We start from the raw sequence: 22,430 nt of genomic DNA on the forward strand, positions 1-22,430 counted from the left end.
ATCATAAACAAACAACTGTTGCTGTTTAAATGTTTTGACGGCAAAAATTATATTGATTTTTTTACACTTTCCATTAACTAAATGGGGGTTGGAGGAGCACATTACAATACAGAGTTGTAATGTAATAAATACACAATTTTAGTTGTGAAAAACAGCACAGATTATTGCTACAGGTTAAAGTTTATTAAAAACATAAAAAAAAACACTTGACAATTTTATTATTATTTTTTAATAAAAAAGAATTAATTAAAATAATTAACATAAGTTTAACTTAATAAGTAAATAAGTGTTAGGTAAGTAATTTATATAATATTTAAAAATTACATTTAAATTATTTTTTGACCCCTTTTTCCCCAACAGCTGTTCTATGCGCATCTGCTAGTAAATAGTTATACACAATTTTGTACGTTTAATATAAAATAGATACACTTTTTTCAACTGAAAAATTTTACTTTTTCAATAGTAGATATTTTATTAATTTTGTGTGCTGCTGTTTTTAGCAAAAATCCGTAAAAAATTGCAAATTTATTAAAGAAATTTACAACTTTTGAGGTAAATTTTAACAAATTTGAAAAGCCTGTTAAGTACTTAATAAAAGTTAAATAAAGTTTTCAAAAAAATCCATTAAATTTAATATAAAATATTTAAAAATTAAATTGAGAAACTTTGTATCTCAGTTCTAAAGAAATAAAAAAGTATTATTATATAATAAAACAATTTTAAGGATTTCGTTAAAATTTTGAGTATATTATAAAATTTCTATTATTTGTTAAATTTTATAGATTTCATTAAGTTTGTTTTATTTTGCTTGTATTATTTTTCAAAGAATGGCAAGTCCATTGGAAGGAGCTTTGGAAATTCTAAGGATGTGTCTGATATAATGACCGATAGTTTCAAGACCCAGCTCGTCAATATGGGTACTCGTGCTCAAGCCTGTAAGTTTTTTCCTTTGGCCAAAAATATTATATACAATTTATATATTTATATTTTATTGAAGTTATTTTATGAAATTAGGTCAAGTAAAAGGCTCACAAATTGGGCGTTTTCTATTATACAATAAATGAGAAAATCTTTTGTAATTTAGTTAAAACACGTTGAAATTGGAAAGAGACCTTTTTTGTAATCACTTATGATTAGTCCATAGAGACATCTACAAACTAAAAAGACGACATCAGAGTCAACAATAAAGTGGAATACAGAATTAACAATAGATTCGACTATAGAGTCTATAGAAACATCTGATCTATGGTGTAGACTTCCGATTAGAGTTCTATAAATCGACTTACGAATAATCGACTTTTTGTCAAAAAATCCGATGTCGGCTTTTCGATTTCTTTCAGTTAGTTAAAAGTCGACTGTTAGACTTTTCGACTTTTAGTATTTTCTAAATAGTAGACTTTCCGACTTTTCGACTTTTTTCTAATTTTTTCGACTTTTTGACAAAAACAGATTTTTTGACTATTTTCGACTTTTTCCGACTTTACGACAATTTCAGACTTGTCGACGATTTTCGACTTTTTCCGTTTTTTTTTCGATTTTTAACAATTTTCGACTGTTTGACTATTTTTACTTTTTTCGACTTTTTCCGACTTTTTGACTTTTTCCGACTATTTTCTACTTCTCTCTCCAAATATTGACCCCAGGACAAAAATTTTGAGACAAAAAGTCAAAAACTCTAAAATAGTCGGAAAAACTCGCAAATAGTCGAAAAAAGTAAAAAAATAGTCGAATCGTCGAAAAAAGTTCAAAAGTCAAAAATAGTCGAAAAAATACGAAAAGTCGAAAATTCGAAAAACGTCGAAAAAAAGTGAAAAATTCGAAAAGTAGAGTATTTATAAAATACTAAAAGTCGAAAAATCGACTCTTCATAAAATACGAAAAAAGTCGACTTTTAACTAAATGCAAAAAGTCGAAAAGACGACTTTTCGTTTTAACTATAGAACCCTACTACCGATTCGACTATAGAAACATCTACGGAATATAGATACATTTACTACAGACTACTGCAGAATTAACTATAAAGTTATCTACATACTATAGAGGCTACAGAAACAACTACAATCCACAGAGTCCACTACTAGTTAGCCTAGTTAAGAGAAGACTAAATTGCCCATTAAATAGTCGACCATAAAGACTAAAGTGTCAGCAATATGTTCGTCTAAAAGGGGTTTACTAAAGTAATTAGTAATTTTCTTCAAAAATCGAAAAATGATAACCTGGTTAAAAACTAAATTTCTTTCTTTATAATTGAAAATGGTGCTTGATCCATTTTTTTTTTTCTTCAAAAATCAATTTTTTTGAGTCAAAGACATTAAATCACTTAACCTTTTCTTTAAAAACGACTTTTTACTATTTAAATTTTTAATTGCTTTTTCTTTGACTTCTAGTTAAGGCAAAGTTACGTTGCCTTCATGAATATCATGTACGTCTATTACATAATGTCTTACCGGCGCCCTCTGGTGCTGACATCGCTAACAATATTAAATATTTCTCTCAAACTCTATTAAGTAAGTAGACAACACTCTCTCTCGATCTCTTCCCAAATGCTCGGTAAATATATAATATTTTTTTAATTCTATTCTTCATAGCTGTCCTTAAAGATGTACGTACCTCTCCACATGAACTTATACGCGATCCTACTGAAGATCCCACACGTATGTCCGCCTATCCCAATCTTGAATATGGAAATCTATATAATGCTCTTACTATGCTCATTGATGTAGCACCCTGTATACAATATGGTCAATTAGGTGGCGTAATTTAAAGCGAATAAAAAACAAATTCAAAAAAATATTTATTTTATTCTCTAATTTACTTACAGCTTTTGGCCGAGCTCTATTACAATGTTTATGCTGTATCTTACCGTTTTTAGATAAAGATTTAATTGATAATTTACCCTATTTAGCTAGCTCTACTATATCTGTCTTACCCCCAGCTTTACATCAAGATATTGTTAATGCTCTATGTTATTATATCTTGCCATTCACTATAAGTAAATTCTGAAAGAGAGTAATGAAACTTTAATTAATACGTTAATCACTTTCAGCTCGCCGAAGTGCTGATGAACAGGAGTCTCAAGCCTGTCAATCGGTATCATCGGTTATAATGATGGTTCTACAATATTCCAATAATCCTGCCCATCATTGTCAGCTATTGGAATGTCTTATGACTCTTAAACATAATGTAGTTAAGGATATTTTATGTGTTGTTGCTTACGGTACTGCTGTATCTAGATCATCAGCGGCCAAATTATTATTTTACTATTGGCCAGCCTTTGATCCTAATCTGTTTGATCGTAAAGTGTTACTCTCAAAATTAACCAGTAAGTCAACAAAATTCCCAAGCTATTGTCTTTCCATAACTCAAGTTTTTTCTATATTCAGATGATTTAGTCCCATTTGTGTGCCAACGTGAAAATTGTCCCAATTCCGGTAATGCTGAAGCGGCCAAAGTGTGTTTTGATCACAGCATTAGCATTACTTACGCCCCTGACTGTCCTCCTCCACTGTATCTGTGTATCGAGTGTGCCAATGAGATACATCGGGAACATGCCAATCTTGAGTTCGGTGACATATTACATCCCATGCAACAGGTGTCCATGGTGTGTGAGAATAAAAACTGTCGCTCTACGGAGAAATCGGCATTTTCTATTTGTTTTTCCACTGAATGTGCCAGTTACAATGGTAATCATCCCATACGTTATTGTTCCCAGTGTCATAGTAATCGTCATAATTCTCGACGTGGTGGTGATCATGTCGTTCATCGTAGTCTGCCTCCAGCCTGGCAAATGGATCCTGAAATGCAAATGCATATGGTGGAGTGTGTGGTGAGTTTGTTGCGCGAGGCCAAACCCATAAACTTTGAACCGGGCAAAGAGAGTTCGGATTCAAAGAAAAATGGTGCTAGTGCTACTGGAGGTAATGGTATTATGCCTGATGCCATTACTCTGGAGGAACGTCAAATGTTGGGCCGATATGGCATTTGGTTATTGGTGGGACGTTGTACTCCCACCGCTGATACTCCAGTTGAAATTCTGGGTAGAATATTAAGCATGCTCTTCCACTGGTTCCATGTTACCGCCTATTCCTATGATGCAGGACAAATTGAAAGTACTATAGAGAAATTAAAAACGGAGCATGTGGTGGATTGGCTTAAGGAAATCTGCCGCATTCACTATTCCGTAAGATATTAACAAAAATTATTCCCAAAAAACACATATTTGATATCCATTTCCTATCATAGGTCTTTACTTCCTGTTTATTGCCGCATCCCCCAGAATACGGTCGTGTTGGTGGTCATTGGGAAACTTTGGCTTCACGCACTGCCCATCTCAAGGAGGGTCTGCAACGTTTAATCTGTTTGGTCCCCTATGAGGTCATAACTTCTGAAATTTGGGATTATGTTATGCCACATTGGATGGAGGCCATAACCAATGATGTTTCCGAAAAGGAACTCAATGAATTAAAAATTGTTTTAAGTAAAATTTTAGATCCTGAAATGTCCCCTTTGGGTTTTGATGCCAAAACTATGTATAATTTTGTGGCTATACGTTTTGAAAAGACCACCGCCAAAGTTCAACAGCAGGCTTTACGTTGGCTACAGATTCTTTCCAAATTAGGTATTTTGATACCTTTAGTTCAACTTTTCGCCATGTTTGGTGATGGTGTGCGCATCATGAAGTATGGTGTACAACATGAATTAATGCGCGAAAAGGACGGTGCTCCCAAGGGAGGTGTTAAGGCTGTATCTAAAGATACAAAGGATAATCCTCCACGTAGAAGTTCGATATGTAAGTATTTAAACAAATATACAAAGACTAGAAGATATTCCTTATTCTTTAATGTAAGCTCCCGTTGTTGAGGATGACTCGGGTAATACTTCTGCTATTTCCGATGATGAGGCTCCCACTAATCGTCATACCGAATTCTCTACCGATGCTGAACACAATTTAACCTGTTGCATATTAATGTTGGATATTTTATTGAAACAAATGGAGTTGCAAGATATAGAACAACACATGGGCATTCACACTTCGGTATGTGAAGATGTTTCACGTCTAATGAAATGCATGGTTACAGCCGCTCGTGTTGGTCTTAGTAGTCATGTGTGTTCTTTGAAGGTAAGTAAAATCATAAAAAATTGTCACGTTTCTATGAGACTTCCTACCCAATAAGGTGTTAAGGCTGTTTCCCTTTTTTTATTATATTTATCATTCTAGGTCGCAGAGTGCGCCTATTGCGAGGCCTCTATAATGTGGCATCAATTGTCAACAAAGATTGTGCAATTCATGGCTCCCTTAAATCCTTTAAGGCCACCAGATGTAAGTACAAAACTAGGCTTGCATTATAATTATAAGTCGGAAACCCTTTGCAGGTAGTCTAGTTCAGTTCTAGCTCAGTTCAGTAATCTATGTTCGGTTCCAGTTCAGTTCTAGCTCAGTTCAGTTCAGTAATCTATGTTCGGTTCCAGTTCAGTTCTAGCTCAGTTCAGTTCAGTAATCTATGTTCGGTTCCAGTTCAGTTCTAGTTCAATTCTAGTTCAGTTCTAGTTCAGTTCTAGTTCAGTTCTAGTTCTAGTTCAGTTCTAGTTCAGTTCTAGTTCAGTTCTAGTTCAGTTCTAGTTCAGTTCTAGTTCAGTTCTAGTTCAGTTCTAGTTCAGTTCTAGTTCAGTTCTAGTTCAGTTCTAGTTCAGTTCTAGTTCAGTTCTAGTTCAGTTCTAGTTCAGTTCTAGTTCAGTTCTAGTTCAGTTCTAGTTCAGTTCTAGTTCAGTTCTAGTTCAGTTCTAGTTCAGTTCTAGTTCAGTTCTAGTTCAGTTCTAGTTCAGTTCTAGTTCAGTTCTAGTTCAGTTTTAGTTCAGTTCTAGTTCAATTCTAAGTCAGTTCTAGTTCTAGTTCAATTCTTTAAATATCTACTTTCCCTTCGCCATTCCAGGTTCCCATTGAAGACATAATCGAAGAAGAGAAATCCTCACGCAAAAGTCCCCCAGAAAGTGATAAGGAAAAATCCCGTGAACGTGATGTATCACTATCTATGGCCCCTTTACCCATACCCTTGGGACCCTTAGGAGGATTTTCAGGTGCTTAATTAGAAAACCAATAATTTCCTTTCAAAATTAACTACCCTTACAATCCAAACATCCCAACAAATTTAACAGCAGTAAAATTCCTTTAAAAAAAGTTTCCCTATAAAAATTAAATGCTCTTACTTGTTACAAGAAGAGTTTAAAGAAAGAATTAAAAAAAGCAACTCAGCTCGTCTCTATTTTTGATTCTCTAAAACAAAATAAAAACTAATTTAGAGTAACCAGTAGCTAAAAATCCACTTAGAGCATAAAGAAATTAGTTTGTATATCTTTTTTTCAATGCACTTTTTTAAACAAAAAAAGTAAATCAAATTAAAAAAAAAACACTGAACAAAACTGACACAAACGAGTTTTATAAACTTTGCAAAACTAACAAATTGGTTGTGCTCAACTATTTAATACTCCTTAAAAATTAAACTCTTTATCACCATGATCACAGATTTAAAATCTTAATGATTTCAACATGATATATCTTTATCTGTCTCTTCTACATTTCTTCTTCTTTCTCTCTCTCTGTCTCTCTCTCTATCACAAACTATCTACACTTTCAAATATTATATGACATTTTGACATATAATATAAAAACTTTACCACTTCTAACTTCTAACACTCTACATTTACAAACACAATTTTGTAATAAAAATTAAAAAAATTTTTATAAAAAATTATAATAATAATAATCAAATACCTTTTTCTACACAATTTTAATTTTTTTGTTAAATTTTAACTTAAATTTTAAACAAAAAATATATTTTTACTTTCAAAAATATTATTATCACTACTCTATTTACTCTATATATAATAAAAAAATAAAACAAAATATGTATACGTTTATGATGCCCTCTCCACCAAACTCAAGACCTTTTTAAGCTCGATCCATTTTTTACAGACGATGGAAAAATTATTATTATGGCAGGTGATGCATCATTAACTTTTTTAAAAATATAAATAATTCTTCTTAACAATTTCTAAACCACAACGAACTGTGTTAATTTCAATACTCTTGTTTCTCGTATTTGATTTGAACAAAATACATTTGATTTTGTTCCGTTCCGTTCTATTTTTTTTAATATTTAAGTTTTTTTTTCACTCTTTTTTAACGTAACCTAATGTTCGTTTTTTTTACAGTTTTAACAAACAATTTACGCTTTTTTCAATATTATAAAAAAAAATAGCAAACGACACTTAAGCACATCCTAAACAAAAAGTTTTTATACAATTTACACAGATTGTTTTGAGTTTTTGATTTTCGAAACAGCTTTCTTTAGTTTATGAAACAAATAGTTCTTTTTACACCCACTCACCCATTGACCAGTGAAAGTTGCCATTTTTTTACAGAATTACAAAAATACACAAACATAATTCTTTTAAACATATTACACACACCTTTCCTAGAACAACACCGCAGTTTTGTTTTTATTTATTTCTATTTGATTTTATTTAGTTCTAGTTTAAGCTTTAACATTTGTTTAAACCCAAAATAGTTTTTTTAGAGTTTGTAAAACATCCAAATTATATTATATACAGTTAAAGATAAAATGGGCTTAAAACCCTTAAATATAACAAATATTCCTTTTATTTATGGAACTAGTTCTAGTTCAGTTCTAATTCAGTTCTAGTTCAGTTCTAGTTCAGTTCTAGTTCAGTTCTAGTTCAGTTCTAGTTCAGTTCTAGTTCAGTTCTAGTTCAGTTCTAGTTCAGTTCTAGTTCAGTTCTAGTTCAGTTCTAGTTCAGTTCTAGTTCAGTTCTAGTTCAGTTCTAGTTCAGTTCTAGTTCAGTTCAAGTTCAGTTCTAGTTCAGTTCAGTGATCTATGTCTAGTTTAGAAGTAATTGAAAACTTCCCTTGAAATGTCGAGATACTATCCTAATTCCATTCACAAACATTAGTGGTCCATCTGACGATCATAAAACCTTAATATTAAAAATTATGTGAACAACAATTATGTTAAGCAAATAATATTGTAATAAAACCTTCATTTAATTTAACTGTATACAATATAAAATTATTTAAAATTCAAAAAATTATAAAACCTAAGAAATGCATGCAATTAGCATTTTTATTAGAACATAGATTTGAAAATAGTTTATTTAAGAAATTAAAATTTTGTAGTGAGTTTAATTTAAGATTATTTTGTAATTCCGGATAAGTTTTTCCTTGCATGTTAAGTTATGAGAATGTGAACCTTTTAAAGAAAAAAATTTAAAAAATTTGAAGAAAACTATTTACAAAATTAAAAAAAAAACAATTTAAAAGAAAACACACATAATGGTGTTTATTGAAAAAAATACAACAAAATTAATATATTCTTTTTACAAATTAGGTCCAGTGCCGGTGGCTGTACCACAACCCGAACCCCATTCTGTGGGTGGCGTTTTAGTGCATATGCCGCATGTCTGTTCGGTAAGTTATACTGAGAGAAAAAGTCGTTATAAGACAATGATAAAAAAGCAACAAAGTAAAACATTGTTTGAAATATGTTATGTTACGTTAAAAAGTTTACCCAGAACAAAAAAAAAACAGGCAAAGTTTGAGTTTATAAACAGAATGGATGTAATTAATTTAGTTTAAACAAAAAACCTAAAAAACATCCTTAAATTACAATAAAATAACATTGAAATTTCCAAAAAAAAAAGGTTAAGTTACAATTTTTGCAAACTATTGAAATACGTTTTTTATTGCTAATTTTTGTTTTAATATATTTTTTTAAGTTTCTTTAAGTTTTATTTTTTTATAAATTAAATTACATTAAACATTTAATGCCACCAAAACCAAATTATGATCTTTATTGAATATTTTTCATTTTATTATAGAAAAACGATAATGGCCAATCGGTTGATAGTATTGAATTGAGAAAAGTTCACGCTACAGACGAGGTACTTTGTGCATTTTTAAAAGTCACAAAATTTACTAAAAAAAAAACTCTAAATCTAAATTCATTACTAAATTCACCTTATATTATTATTTAATCATAATTTATTTATATCAACAATTTGTAATTTTCGGTGTAGTTTTTTATTAAAATTATATTTTTTTTTTTCATTTTTATTTGATTATAAATAAGTGTTCTTCATTATCAGAGAAAAATCATAAATGTTGATTTATTAAAAAAAAACTATATGTTCAGTGTATATATAAATGTACAAAGTTTTATTTTAATATGAATTAATTTTTTCATGTGTTTTTATTTTAACCTAAAAAATTTTTGTTTTAAGACTAATCTAACGTGACATACAATCTTCTTTAGGTCAGCAGTCAGTTGTAGTTCAGTTCTAGTTAATTCTAGTTCAGTTCTAGTTCAATTCTAGTTCAGTTCTAGTTCAGTTCTAGTTCAGTTCTAGTTCAGTTCTAGTTCAGTTCTAGTTCAGTTCTAGTTCAGTTCTAGTTCAGTTCTAGTTCAGTTCTAGTTCAGTTCTAGTTCAGTTCTAGTTCAGTTCTAGTTCAGTTCTAGTTCAGTTCTAGTTCAGTTCTAGTTCAGTTCTAGTTCAGTTCTAGTTCTAGTTCAGTTCTAGTTCAGTTCTAGTTCAGTTTGAGATCAGTATAGTTTTGTTCTAATTCAGTTCTAAACAAATCAGTTTTACATCATTTAAAATCAAAATTTTCTCCGTTTGACAACTTTAACAATCTGCGTTGAACTTAGGTAATCTTGTACCAAAAGCCTTAGTGTTATTGATAACGAAAACAATAGATTACTGAATCCAGTAAAATCCAAATGGTCAAAGGTTTTCACAGTACACAAATACAAAGATTAAAAGGTTTAACTTTGAAACTATTTTTTAGATTATTCCTTATTCTTAACAAAACAATTTATTTTTTGAACTCTTATTATTATTTTTCTTTTGACTCAAAGTATCTTGTATGTGTGTGAATATTGAAAATAAAAACAATATAAATATTTAACAAAATACCTAAATGTACAAAAATATAAACATAAATTTTGAAATTATTTTCTTTAATGTAAATAATTCTTCTCATAATTTCCATTTAAAATTTTTTCTTTTATTATTTTCATTTAATTAAGAAAATTTAATTTCTTTCAGTGTACAAATAAGCATGCAAAAAATTTTTAATTATTAAAAAGCACAAAACAAATATGCAACACCCACAAAGCACATTTAATTAATTATTATCTCCATAAGTATGCACCTTAAAAACTGGAGTGTTAAATATACTCAGTTATCACTGTAATTTACACTGTACAAAATTAACCACAAAAAAATTATAGAGAAAAAATGAACTTAACCCAAAAATAAAAATATATTTATATGTGTGACTTTTGTAAATAACTAAATGTATTTTTATTAAAATATACATAAATGTAAATAATACAATTTTTTGCAAGAAGTTGTTTCAATAATAGAATTTATATTAATTTAATTAATAATAACTTTTAACTTAGATCATGACGGCTACCGTAGAAACGGTTTCTGAACAATTAGATTTAGCCTCTATATTGCCCGCTGATCGTGCCATAGCTAGATCTATAACTTTATCCGATGCGGATGTGGGTAAGTTTTCGTTAAAGTTTAAAATTCTATAATTTGAATGTTAAATTTGTTCAATTTGTTCAAATTTTTTTCTATAGGCAGTGCTAATGTTAGTGTTACCAAAGCTTCTGTCTTGGGTGGTGATAATGGTGTGGGCAATGGCAGCTCTGGTGGTGCTTGCGGTTTAGACAATGGCAGTCTTTCTGGTGAGGATGAGGAAGAAGAAGATGGTGAAGATTTTTGGCATACTTCGGTGGGGAAATTTAAATTTTCCTTAGATCAATTGCCTCAAAGTTTGCAGTATATACATCAACTATTAACGGTAACGTTGTGACCACTATTTCTACAAATCTTATTTATACTCAATTTATTACGATTCCTTAGGAAATTCCCACTATTAAAAAACCCGAAATTCTTTACTATGTTTTGCATTGTCTTAATGTTATGACTCTACATGGCGATGCCTTGGCCAAGGCTGCCCGAGAGCATCGTGGATTTTTTATCTGGTGTCAAGAGAATTTACTTATAAAGAAGTAAGTTGTACCAACTCTTTCATTCTCTTAATTTTAACAACCTATGTTTGCAGTCTTTGGGAACTCTGCAATGCCGAACATTCCCACATTTGTCAAGTTGGTGTACCCTTGCTGTTACACTGCATAACATTGCCTTTGGGATCTGATGTCTTTTGGCGTGTGGTTCAGGAGGCGTTTCATGATACCGACTGGCGCATACGATTCACAGCAGTTGAACGAGTTACTGTAATTACTCGATTTATGGATTCGACACCACTACGCACCGAGGTTGGTCTACAAACGGCTTTGGCTACAGCATTTTGTCATCTTATAGCCAGCATGGATGACATCAATGTGTATGTAGCACAAAGAGCTACGCTATATATCGGAACCATACATGACACAGCAATTCGGTCACTCCTCTTCTGCTTGGAATCGCAATTTGATTTGTTTATTGTTGATCGACCGGTGGTCTTGCAATCTGTTTATCAACTGCATAATTCTCTATCGGATCGTAAGATTTTAACTTGGGAGTTTTTCCTAAATCGTTTCGATACCCTATTTGTGGAAGCTCAAATTACTTTGGAGAAATGTGGCGATATTTCGTACTTAAGAGATTTAAGAAATTCCGAAAATGGCAGTGAAGCTTTATCATCGAAAATCTTAAAGGCTCGTGAGGCTTTAAGTCAGTCTGATACTGCTACTGGTGGCATGGCCAAAACATTAAGTGCTTCCTTTGGCACTAAATGGCCTTATAAGAGGACCATGTCAGCTCCTGCCAGCATGATACCCCGACAAGATTCCAAATTTGGTAAATTAAGTTTACATAGTGTTTTTATTATTATTATTTGTATGTTTTATTTTAATTCATTAATTCTAGTACCCGATAAAGAGAAAATCTATAGCCGCCAGATTTCGGCACCCATATTAAAACGGAAAACATCACGCTTTGGTTTGGGTCAGTTTTTAGGCTCTAGTAGTGGAGCCAGCCAAACTTGTACTAGTTATAGTTATCCAACAGCTAGCAATACATTATCACACCGTGCGGCTTACAGTGCTCATATAACCACACACTCTGTAACGTCGTCACATTCACATCACTCACAACCTTCAGCCCCTCCAACAAATACCGCCGCCAACTCTCACCCCACCAACAATCCCCTACAGCCTCCCTGTCCCATACATTCCTCTACTCATAATCATCCTATGTCACAGCAACATTTCTTCTTTTCCTCAACTTCCCATCAGTCTAGTAGTAGTGCACCAGTAGCAACAACATCAACTTTAGCCTCGACTCATAGTCAAAGTCATCAGTATTTAGTGCATTGTGTAGCGCCTAGTCAAACGCTAATTCATAGTCCAATGCCGACGTTACAAGAAGCTGATCATCACAGGCAACAAACAAAATCCCAACCTTCCACACAATCACATCATTATCCACATCCATCAACCCATTCCTATCACTCCCATTTTCAAAAGCATCCCTCGGCACCCAATCTCCTGCCTCCTCCTCCACCCGCACCAGCACCTAGTCCCAGTCCATCAGCTTCAGCCATACCAATGATTTGTACTTGTGATGTCGGTTGCACACAAGCATCAACCAGTGCTAGTGCACCGGCACCTCAAGGTAGGTTGTAGTAGCATGCTTTTTGTAAACTATCTCTCGATCTCTCTCTCTTGTTTTGTGTTAATCATAATACTATCTCTACGCTCTCTATCTCTCATAACTGTCGTAATGGTGTCTTTTAAACATACATATATATTTGAATATATGTTATTTTTCTGGATTTTTTCTATATATTTTTTTCTTTTTATTTCATTTTATTTTTATTGATATTTTTACATAACGAAAATTTGATGTATCATAACTCGATAACTGCGTTTTTTTAAAACTACTACGTACGCCTTGTGTCACTCTAAAATGTATGACTCTTCTCCTCTTCTGTGGCCTTTTGTACATTTTAATGACACCCTGAATTTCTACAAAATATTATAACATGGATGAAATTTGTAAATTTTGTATATAAATCTTTCGATGTAAAATACGTATGTATAATAAATTGTAAACAATAGATTTATGGTTAAATTTTCACAGGCCCAGCCACTGTATGGATTTTCCAGGCACATGTAAATTATATGAACTAAAAACAAAACTTTAATAATAATTTATTTAAAAACTAATAACTATATTAAACGATCCTCACTGGTAGACTTGTATAATATATTTTTCTTAAGCTAACTTTTCTTCAAGCTCTTTAATCACAAAAACTTTCGGAAATATTAAAAGCTTTCTTTTTTTATCACTTTAACCACTAGTTCAATTTACTCCCATAACATGCATGTACACTTTTTAAGTAACTTTTTTTCTTTAGATTATCATGGAATTAGATTATATATTACAATATTGGCATTTCATCTAAATTTTAAGGAATTTTCATTGAACAGGATACTCTACTTGAATTTATTTCAAAATTTTGGGTTATTTCAGAACGATTTAGATTGAATAACTGTTGCGCAAGATACCTAGAGAATCTTGCACACAATTTAGTGAGTTATTTCGCTAGTTAGTTATTTAGTTTGTTAGGTAGATAGATAGATAGATAGATAGATAGATAGATAGATAGATAGATAGATAGATAGATAGATAGATAGATAGATAGATAGATAGATAGATAGATAGATAGATAGATAGATAGATAGATAGATAGATAGATAGATAGATAGATAGATAGATAGATAGATAGATAGATAGATAGATAGATAGATAGATAGATAGATAGATAGATAGATAGATAGATAGATAGATAGAGAGATAGATAGAAAGATAGATAGATAGATAAGAAAGAAACCTGGGCTCTGTCTCTCTCTCCCTGGTGGCAATCGATTCCACGCCTCCAACAAACTAAAACACTAACTACTTACTGAAGCCACGCTACCACTATTACTGACAATTAATCTTTATTAGAAGTCCAAATGCCGAATACGTCTAAACATTCGGGTTCCATTTCAGTCCGCCCTATTATATTTTGATTTCTTCCGTCTTTAGACAAGACGAGATATAATCGAAATTTCAGAATTACATAGGAAATAAAACACCTCTTTAATTAACACCAAATAAAGTATTACAAGTCTTATAGTCTAAGGTCCGTTATCTTAACATCTGGTTATTGTTTAAGCGGTAGAATATACCGAATATGAGAAATGTCAATCTATTGTTTCAATAAAATATAACCAGACAATGAGAAAATGGACTTAAGCTTGGCAAAAGCATGTATGTTTCTCCCTAAAATCACATCTTCCTTGAAGATTTTTTCCAGTTAACAATAAATTTTGAACTAAATTTCCCTTTTAAAAGAAATTGTTGCACGATTTGCAATATTAGAATAAATCTCTGATCTCTGGTAGTTATGTGAATGAAATCTATTTTAAATCTTAAGTTGATTTAATATTTTAAGTTAAGCTTTTTAAAACATTTTAATTTTATTATTATTTGAATTAAAAAAAAAAAACCAAAAAAAAAAAATATGTATAACCCTTGCAAAACTGGTATGTATTCCTAAGAAAAACTTTAAAACTCTATTATTCCGCTTGTTTGTGTGTATAAAATAAAACTGCTGAGTCTGTAAATTCTAAACTAAATTCCTAAATCTAAAACTAAACCTAGATGTAGTGTGTAAGTGTGATGTAATGTAAACTGAATAATATAAAATTATTTACTTGGGAATTATGACAAAGTTAACTCTATATATGAATACCCATTAGAAACCACATCTATCAGTCCTTAACTTCCTCATATCCTGTTTAGTCATGTTCTATAAAACAAAACTACGTCTTAATAAGACTTTGTAATAATTTCCTAAGTTGACTTTATATTAACTTGTAATTTAAATGGTTCTAAAACTATATATTTTATTTATATTCTTTATAATCTGTTGGATGTCTTTAGATGGCCATATACACTCGTTAAGTGGCATGAATGATGACAGTCTGATTGGGCTATTGAGTCGTATTACCGAATTAGAAGAATCGGATCGGGAAACTATACATTTGTTGGTATTTTTATTAATGCAATTTATGTCTAGACCTGATCAAGCTTATCCTTCGGAAGATAAGCCGATTTCCAAAACCCAGGGTATAGTTTTAAAACATTTATTCTTACTATTGGGTCACAATCAAATTGACAAAACTTTCCATACATCACCCGAGAATTTGAGGTAAGTTATATTATAATTTTCTAAAACTTTTATTCTTCAGTTTTTTTTTCGCCTCTTCTTTCTTAGAGCCTCGGCTGTATTCAATGCCTTTATGGCCAACTTGCCACAAGTTTTAGATCAAAATCATTTGATCGGTGGTCTAATATTATCGTCGGTAATGCAAGTCATACTTTATGCACCAAATCCCAATAATAATGCTGCTGATTTATATCAAAATCAAGTCTTTAACTACTCTTTATGGTATTTGGAATTGTATCCTAGGCGCAATTGGATGTTTACCATGTTGGTAGTGCTCTATAAGTACTCGTATACCCAACCACCGCAAAGTGCTTACGTTAACTCCGCTATACGCATTATAATGAATAGTTTACGTAATCATTTTCATCAGTGCCGTCGTATACCGACTACAACCATCTTGGATATGCAAGGTACTTCTAGGTCACGTGATGTAAGCCAACCGTCATTGGGTACTGATCCCGAGGATAAGGAACAAAGTCCTCCTGCTAGTCCCATGTTTCCTTCAGAGGGCACCAGTGGTGCCTCAAAGGGCAAAGGACAAAATGTGGCTTTTACTCCAAAATTACAACATGCTTTTAGAAAATACAATGACTCCAGTTTGGATGCCGACGAAACGGAATCGGAGCTGGTGGCCATACCAGAAAGTGATTTATCCGACAGTACTTTACACGGCAGCAGTGCTCCTGGTTCTTTTGATGATACCATACATTTCGAGGAGATTAACTCCTCAAAATTAGATGTTTTAAGAAGCCGTCGTACCACGGAAGAAACTATGAAAAATCAAAAAACCATGATCACTACCAAAACTGGTGATACTTATACCACGAAGATCAAATCCACTGTGTCGGAAACAGTCTCCACAACTGTGGTAGCTACACACTCAAGACACAGTCTACAGGAGGGAGTGCGCATGATTGTTACACCTTTGGTGGGTACAGAACCTTCAGAGACCGCTATTATAAGTCCACCCGTTGATGTACATCGTGCCATAACTGTACGCAATAAGTCACAAGATTCGGCAGCCACTTCCACTTCTAAAATGTTTGCTGCCATAGCTACCAATCATTTAAAAGCTTTGGGTGCATTACAAGACATCACAAGTCCCAGAGTCACAGAATCTAAATCACAATCCTCCACCAATGGGTCACGTTCTACTAATGGCAATGGAGAAAGTTCTGACAAAAGACCAGTTGTTGCCAAACAGACAACAGTGGAACAGTCAAAGAAGCCCTTGGGTAGACACAAGACCATTATAGAATGTAGTGCTGGCACTTCATCTTCCTCAAATGGTAACGATGACTCCAGACTAAGTGCTAATCACAAAAAGCTAACTTCCAAAACATTGAAAAGATCGGATAAGGCCTATGGCTCGCCGGATTCACCACTCTCTAAAATGAGTGTCATGCCTAATCCAGTAGATGAAATTGACCCTGCCACATTACCGCCTCCCAAAAATATTGGCACTTTAGAAATACCTACTCCCGAGCGTTTATTACCCATAGGCACCCAAGAAAGTGTAGCCGCCATAGCAGATCGCTTACGAGAAGGCCTCAACTTACCCGATATCAGTCATTTGAAACAAGACAGTCTTGATGTTTCGGAAAGTACTAAAGATGATGTTACACCCTCTAGTCGTACGAACTCACCAAGACGTCTAATTAAACAAGTAGCCCTGGAAGAACCCCATACCACGCATCATGTTAGTGCTCAACAAGCTGCGCACAAAGATGAGACTCAACATGATTTACATACGTCTATTTTGAAAACGGTTCAGGAAGATAAAATGAATGGGGCCTTAGGTCCTTCTACTACATCGGCTGGGGCACAAATACCCCATAATACAGCAGCTCGTACGGATAGTGCTAAAAAACCACGACAAAAGATGGCACCATTTGCTGTAGATGTCAATGCTATACCCGATATACGTTCGCGTTATGCTGGCTCCTGGCCTCCGCCGCCATATCAACCACCCGAAGAACAAGATGATGATTTAGATGATGGACTAGAGAATGGTTTGGGCGGTCAAACAATACCGCAGCCAGATAGAGTGGTATGTAAATATGAAGTTTATATTAGTTTGGAGTTTTTACTTAAACTCCAAAACAAAACAGAAAACTGTAAAAATCTATTATGTTTGCAGAGCACACGTCGAGTAGGTGACTATACCGTTTGTGAACGCTGCTCAGAATGTGGTGCTTTAATTGAAGAATATACCGATGAGGAGATTGGTTTGTTAATTGTTATACTGGGTACTTTTATACATAGAGAACCCTCTATGGCAGCACCATTTTTACCGGAAATATTAACCATAACATCTAAGTAAGTTAAGGATTTAGATTGAAAAGAAAAACTAATTTTAATATGAATAAATCTTCTAGGATATCTTCGACATGCACTTACGCTTGGCAGGGTGAAAATGGTCCACCCTTGTTATGTAGTGCTCAAGCGGTAGCATTACAATTTCTGCGCTGTGTTTTACATCAACTTGCACCCAATGGTATATTTTTACAAATTCTTCAGACAGAAGTTATAAGTATGTTAAACAGCTACAGAAATTATTCACAATTTATTAACTTTTCTATATATTTTGATTCTTTTGCAGTGAAAGTTAGACGCAACACCTTCCGTAGCATTGCCAAGGCTTTACAAGATTTCCAGGAATTAAATGCTTCCAGTCCTATTTATATGGTGTGTGAAGCTTTGCAAGCTAAAAAATCTTTACCAATAGAAAATTTACCCATTATTTTCCGTAATATGGCCGAGTATTTACAGTGTGTGGTACCCGATGGTACGGTACAGTCGGCATGGCCTCAGGCCATGACTAGTTTGGAAAATTTACTTAGACAAGTTATTGTTATATTGCCCACCTTGACAAATCATGAATATCTTTTGGATCTTATGGTGGCTACACTGCGTTTGAATTGTGTACCGAAAACACTGTTAGATCCCTATTCGAAAATATTAGCATATTGTGTGCAACATACAAATTTGGATTATTCAGTTTTATACGATATTTGCATTTATTCACGTTCCTTTTCCCGAGATCGTGATAAGCAATATTTATGCCGTCAATTGATATTTGAATTTGTTCAGGCTCTAAAGTTTAAAACCAATATACCAGATCATAATCTACTAATGATTATAGGATTTGTGTTGTTGGATGCTGGTGGTACTTTACCACCGGGTACATTGCAAGATATACCAGAGGTTCCACCCAATATTTCTACAAATTCGGCGGATTGTTTGAGACAGTATATCAATGATGTTATAGACTTTTTGGCAGATTTTCATACCCTCAGTAAAATTAAGGTAAGACGACTTTTAATAACAAATTTTTAAACTTATTAACAAATTTCTAATTTCCTAAAGAATTTCAAAAATTCTCAAACCCAAAATGGTTTGGGAGAAGATACTTTGGGAGGTGTTTTAAAGGGTGCCGTATCTCAATATTTGGCTTTGGAAATGTCGCGTGGAAACTCTAGAGATAATAAAGCTGTAGCTAGATATTTACCCTGGCTTTACAATGCTCCCTCATCGCTGCAACAAGGGTATGTTATTAAACTAAATATATAGCACTAAAAAAAAATAACTAATAACTTTTTTATTTAAAGACCCAAAGAATTTACCGAATGTGTGGGTCACATGCGTTTGCTTTCCTGGCTGCTGTTAGGTTCTCTCACTCACATGGCTCTATTACAAAGACGTTCTACCATACATATAGCCACGAATGCAAATGCCACTACTAATCAACCAACGAATGCCAACAATCCAGCTGGTGGTCATCATTCAGCAGCTGCTGGTCATGCTAATTTCTCTCAACCTGTTCCCCAAGAAGCCTCCTGTCATATTGCCGATCATATACAAGTTATCTTTGCCGGTTTCGCCGAACAATCCAAGACATCTGTCTTGCATATGTCTTCATTATTCCATGCGTTTACTTTGTGTCAATTGTGGACAGTGTATTTGGAACAAATTGCTCATACCTCCAATAATCCTGAGGGTAATACTATGGGTGTTCTCTTCGAGTTTTGGGCTAAAGTAACACCCTGTATTTTACAACTGGTTTCACATTCGAAACCTACTAAAGAAACCAATGATTTTTCACAGAATTCTAATGCCAAGGTGGGTATCAGTATTTAATAAGTTATACATATTTTGAATTGGCAAAATTTTTTCAGCTTTCCGAAATGGTAAATTTGCATTTCCTAAGTTTATTGGAAGCATTGAAGGAAACAAATTCAACAGTTTTAAGCAAATTATTGCCATTGTGGAGTCCAGTTTTGTCCTCGCAAACACAGGTAATGTTCCACAACACTTATTTTTAGATGTCTTAACTTATTTGTAGTATGTACAGTTTTCATTACATTATCTGAGAAAAAGTCGAAGCTGCAAAAATTCTATATATTAGTTCAATAAAATCAGAACTGATATAAAATGTTAAATAACAAAAATCCACCTTTTGTACATTTAGTTTATATTCTTTAATTTTACATTAAGCTTTTTCTTTTTATTTCATTCTACCCCTCCTTTTGGAGGATTTTTATAAAAAATTTTTTTAATTATATTATTTTCTTATCACTTCACTTTAGCTTTCCGATACTTTACATGTGCGTTTACAAAACGTACGCGATTATGCTCCGGATTATGAGGAAAAGCAAACGCATCATGCCGAGAACTTATTGAAATGGTTACAACATTTACAATTTAAAATGGGACAAATTGAATTGCAGGCCTCGACCGCAACTCAATTCTATTCAATTTAAAAAATCTGTTAATAAAACATTGATTTAGACTATTTATTAAAAGTTATAATGACAGCCAAATTAAAAAAGAAAGGACAAACGCAAGAGCTCAGCTCGCCATAGAAGAGGAATGACTTTTTATATTATTTTAAAAAAATCATAAACGTTTTTGCAGTTAAATGTTAAATTTGTGTTAAATGTTGTCGTTTGAAATAATAATATTAATAAAAAACTAACTACCAGTATATGGAAAATGTAAAGTACCTGTTGTTTTACTCGTATACGGTATAGTTTACACCGCCTGACTTTTCCTCGTCTAGAGGATCATGAACTTCGTCATCTTCATTGAATTTTTGTTCACCCTCAATGTTATGGGTCTGTGACTTGGGTTCGCGATATTTTGTGAATGATGGTTTTGTTTTTAATTCCTCCTCAGAGGGTAGTTGCAATTTACGATCTTCTAAACGTTTAAGTTTAGCCGCCAAACGCTCAGCGGCCTGTTTTTCTTGGAGTTCCTAAAACAAAGAAATAAATATAGTTGTATTAAAAATAAACAAATGTAAAAAAGTACCTTTAATTTTAATAAATATTGTGCTTGAATTTCAACAGAATCCATTAAATTGAGAAGCTGAGTACCATTATGCTGTATTGGAGGTGGTGTTGCTGCAGTAACTTCCCAATTTTTTCCTTGTTTACGTTGTCTTTCTTTTTCAGGATCATGTACATTAGAGACGGTAGTGCGGTAAGGTTTAAACTTTTCCCTAATAGGTGGCTGTACATGCGTTTCAGTCTTATCTACCAAATAATGAACATGAGGCTCCAAATCTAAAGTATGCGAGCAAACACTACTACTCCTAGACTCTCCATTAATAGAATTGATACTACTGTTTAAAGTTTGTAATTTAGGCTTAATATTATCTAATTTTTCCTTAATATCTATGGCCACAATTTCAGCTTCTATAGCCTGCGCTGCCTGAGTTTCTTCTCCGTTTGATTCGGTAGTCACACCCGAATCTGGAGAATCTGTCTTAAAAGATTCAATTTCTTTAAGATCTTCCTCCGTTATTAACTTAACTTCGGGTGGTTCAACTTTTACTTTTCTTTCATGCATTTGTCTTTGAGCTATTATCTTTAAGGGGTCCATTTCAGTTTCATCATCACTATCTAAAACATCGTCCAAAGGATTTAGGTTTTCTTGTAAATTTTTCAAATTTCCCTGCCACTCCAATTCATTTAAAGCTTTCTCACCCTGAGATGCTATATTTAAGTTGGAAAAGATTTTGGCAGCTTCATCTACATTGGAACGTCTCTCCAGTTCCTGCAGCACCTTATCGTAGAAGTCTTGTATGCGTTTGCCTTTATCGGGTAATTTCTGTAATTTTGATCTATAAATCAAGCAAAATGTTTATGTATATTATTGTCTTTATTATTTTATTGACAATAGTTACTTATTTTGCAATAATTTCTCCTCTCGTTCTTTAATTTCCCTTAATTCCACCTGGGTTAATTTGGTGAGATCTTTGGCGTAAGACTCCTTTTTAGCCAAGGGCATACCACCGCCAGGTATTTTATTCAATTTTGGTCGTAATATACAAGCCATATTGTTTATTATTTATATGTATTGTATTTATTATTATTTTTTTTTTTTAATTTCACTAATTGTGTTAATATTTTTAATGCATTTTTTAAGCGCGATTCGCAAGTATTCACTACAGAGGCCAGTGCCGACAAATATTAACGTCGGCGACAGCTGACACTCAAAATGTCAGCGGCGTCTTAAAATCGACTGTAAACCGGTTAATTGACATTATGTAACATTATATTTGCATTTAAATTGAATTCAATGGTAATATTAATAACATATGTAACATTAAATAGAAACTAATTATTTAAACAATTTCAACAGGAAAATATATTAAAAACTTGCAAAGAAGATTTGCTAAAAGAGCTGGTGATGAGTTTGATTTATTTAAACAATGCATTTGTTAAAACGAAAATGCTAACTAAAAAATAATGTGGGGATACGTAAAATATGGATGTTTGATATAACTTCTTAAATCTTTGCGATCATCAACTTCATATAAGCTTTTAATAAAAGTCCGTCCTTTTCTTATTATGAAACTTTAAGAATCTGTTTTCCGGAAATAGTGGGATTTTATTCCAACTGACAATATTTTGCCAATTTTTGCAATAGTAGATCTATTACACATTTTTAGTTTTGGCTAAAAAAAGTGGTCATCTGAACCATAGCGCACTGTTAAACACGGTAAACAAGAATACAACCCTGATAAAGCCCAGTGCTACCAAGTTTTTTTTACAGAAAAACGCCTTAAAAATATGGCAATGCTGGCTGAAAACAAGGCGAATATGCCATTTTT

General features: G+C 32.8%; 2 protein-coding genes across 12 annotated transcripts; one reads left to right on the plus strand and one right to left on the minus strand.

Annotated features, from left to right (window-relative positions):
• The first annotated feature begins 427 nt into the window (after positions 1-427).
• Positions 428-20,312, plus strand: LOC111674857 (protein unc-79 homolog). 10 transcript variants are annotated; one of them, XM_046948278.1, is made up of 29 exons: positions 428-552; positions 827-935; positions 2,388-2,507; positions 2,589-2,750; positions 2,822-2,992; positions 3,047-3,322; positions 3,384-4,180; positions 4,243-4,789; positions 4,848-5,119; positions 5,219-5,320; positions 5,931-6,075; positions 6,941-6,997; positions 8,403-8,482; positions 8,893-8,955; positions 10,479-10,587; positions 10,665-10,888; positions 10,951-11,099; positions 11,153-11,889; positions 11,959-12,036; positions 13,152-13,205; positions 15,025-15,292; positions 15,359-17,360; positions 17,451-17,629; positions 17,689-17,843; positions 17,913-18,619; positions 18,680-18,858; positions 18,922-19,432; positions 19,489-19,608; positions 19,900-20,312. In XM_046948278.1, exons 2-29 carry the CDS (start codon positions 881-883, stop codon positions 20,071-20,073), a joined length of 8,493 nt encoding a protein of 2,830 aa, XP_046804234.1. In that variant the 5' UTR covers positions 428-552; positions 827-880; the 3' UTR covers positions 20,074-20,312. The 10 variants fall into 10 exon arrangements, with proteins under 10 accessions (XP_046804234.1, XP_023291298.2, XP_046804235.1 ...); XM_023435530.2 differs by lacking the exon at positions 13,152-13,205 and having other exon boundaries at positions 11,959-12,705; XM_046948279.1 differs by lacking the exon at positions 13,152-13,205.
• LOC111674856 (DNA-directed RNA polymerase II subunit GRINL1A) lies at positions 20,014-21,789 on the minus strand. Of its 2 annotated transcripts, XM_046948281.1 has the most exons (4): positions 21,501-21,789; positions 20,624-21,437; positions 20,317-20,567; positions 20,014-20,186 (listed from the first exon to the last, which is right to left on the minus strand). In XM_046948281.1, exons 1-3 carry the CDS (start codon positions 21,650-21,652, stop codon positions 20,325-20,327), a joined length of 1,209 nt encoding a protein of 402 aa, XP_046804237.1. In that variant the 5' UTR covers positions 21,653-21,789; the 3' UTR covers positions 20,014-20,186; positions 20,317-20,324. The 2 variants fall into 2 exon arrangements, with proteins under 2 accessions (XP_046804237.1, XP_023291297.2); XM_023435529.2 differs by having other exon boundaries at positions 20,162-20,567.
• Between the last annotated feature and the right edge of the window lie 641 nt (positions 21,790-22,430).

This window comes from Lucilia cuprina, chromosome 4 (genome assembly GCF_022045245.1).
Source record: "Lucilia cuprina isolate Lc7/37 chromosome 4, ASM2204524v1, whole genome shotgun sequence".
NCBI classification, from domain to species: domain Eukaryota; kingdom Metazoa; phylum Arthropoda; class Insecta; order Diptera; family Calliphoridae; genus Lucilia; species Lucilia cuprina.

Bases quoted from the DNA above. Each gene is read 5' to 3' on its own strand.
- LOC111674857 (XM_023435530.2), top strand. From the start codon at position 881: ATGACCGATAGTTTCAAGACCCAGCTCGTCAATATGGGTACTCGTGCT. The intron at 2,508-2,588 runs GTAAGTAGACAA...TATTCTTCATAG, and splicing joins TTTCTCTCAAACTCTATTAA to CTGTCCTTAAAGATGTACGT. The intron at 12,706-15,024 runs GTAGGTTGTAGT...GGATGTCTTTAG, and splicing joins TAGTGCACCGGCACCTCAAG to ATGGCCATATACACTCGTTA.
- LOC111674856 (XM_046948281.1), bottom strand. From the start codon at position 21,652: ATGGCTTGTATATTACGACCAAAATTGAATAAAATACCTGGCGGTGGT. The intron at 21,438-21,500 runs GTAACTATTGTC...CTTGATTTATAG, and splicing joins GAGAAATTATTGCAAAATAA to ATCAAAATTACAGAAATTAC. The intron at 20,568-20,623 runs GTACTTTTTTAC...TCTTTGTTTTAG, and splicing joins AATATTTATTAAAATTAAAG to GAACTCCAAGAAAAACAGGC.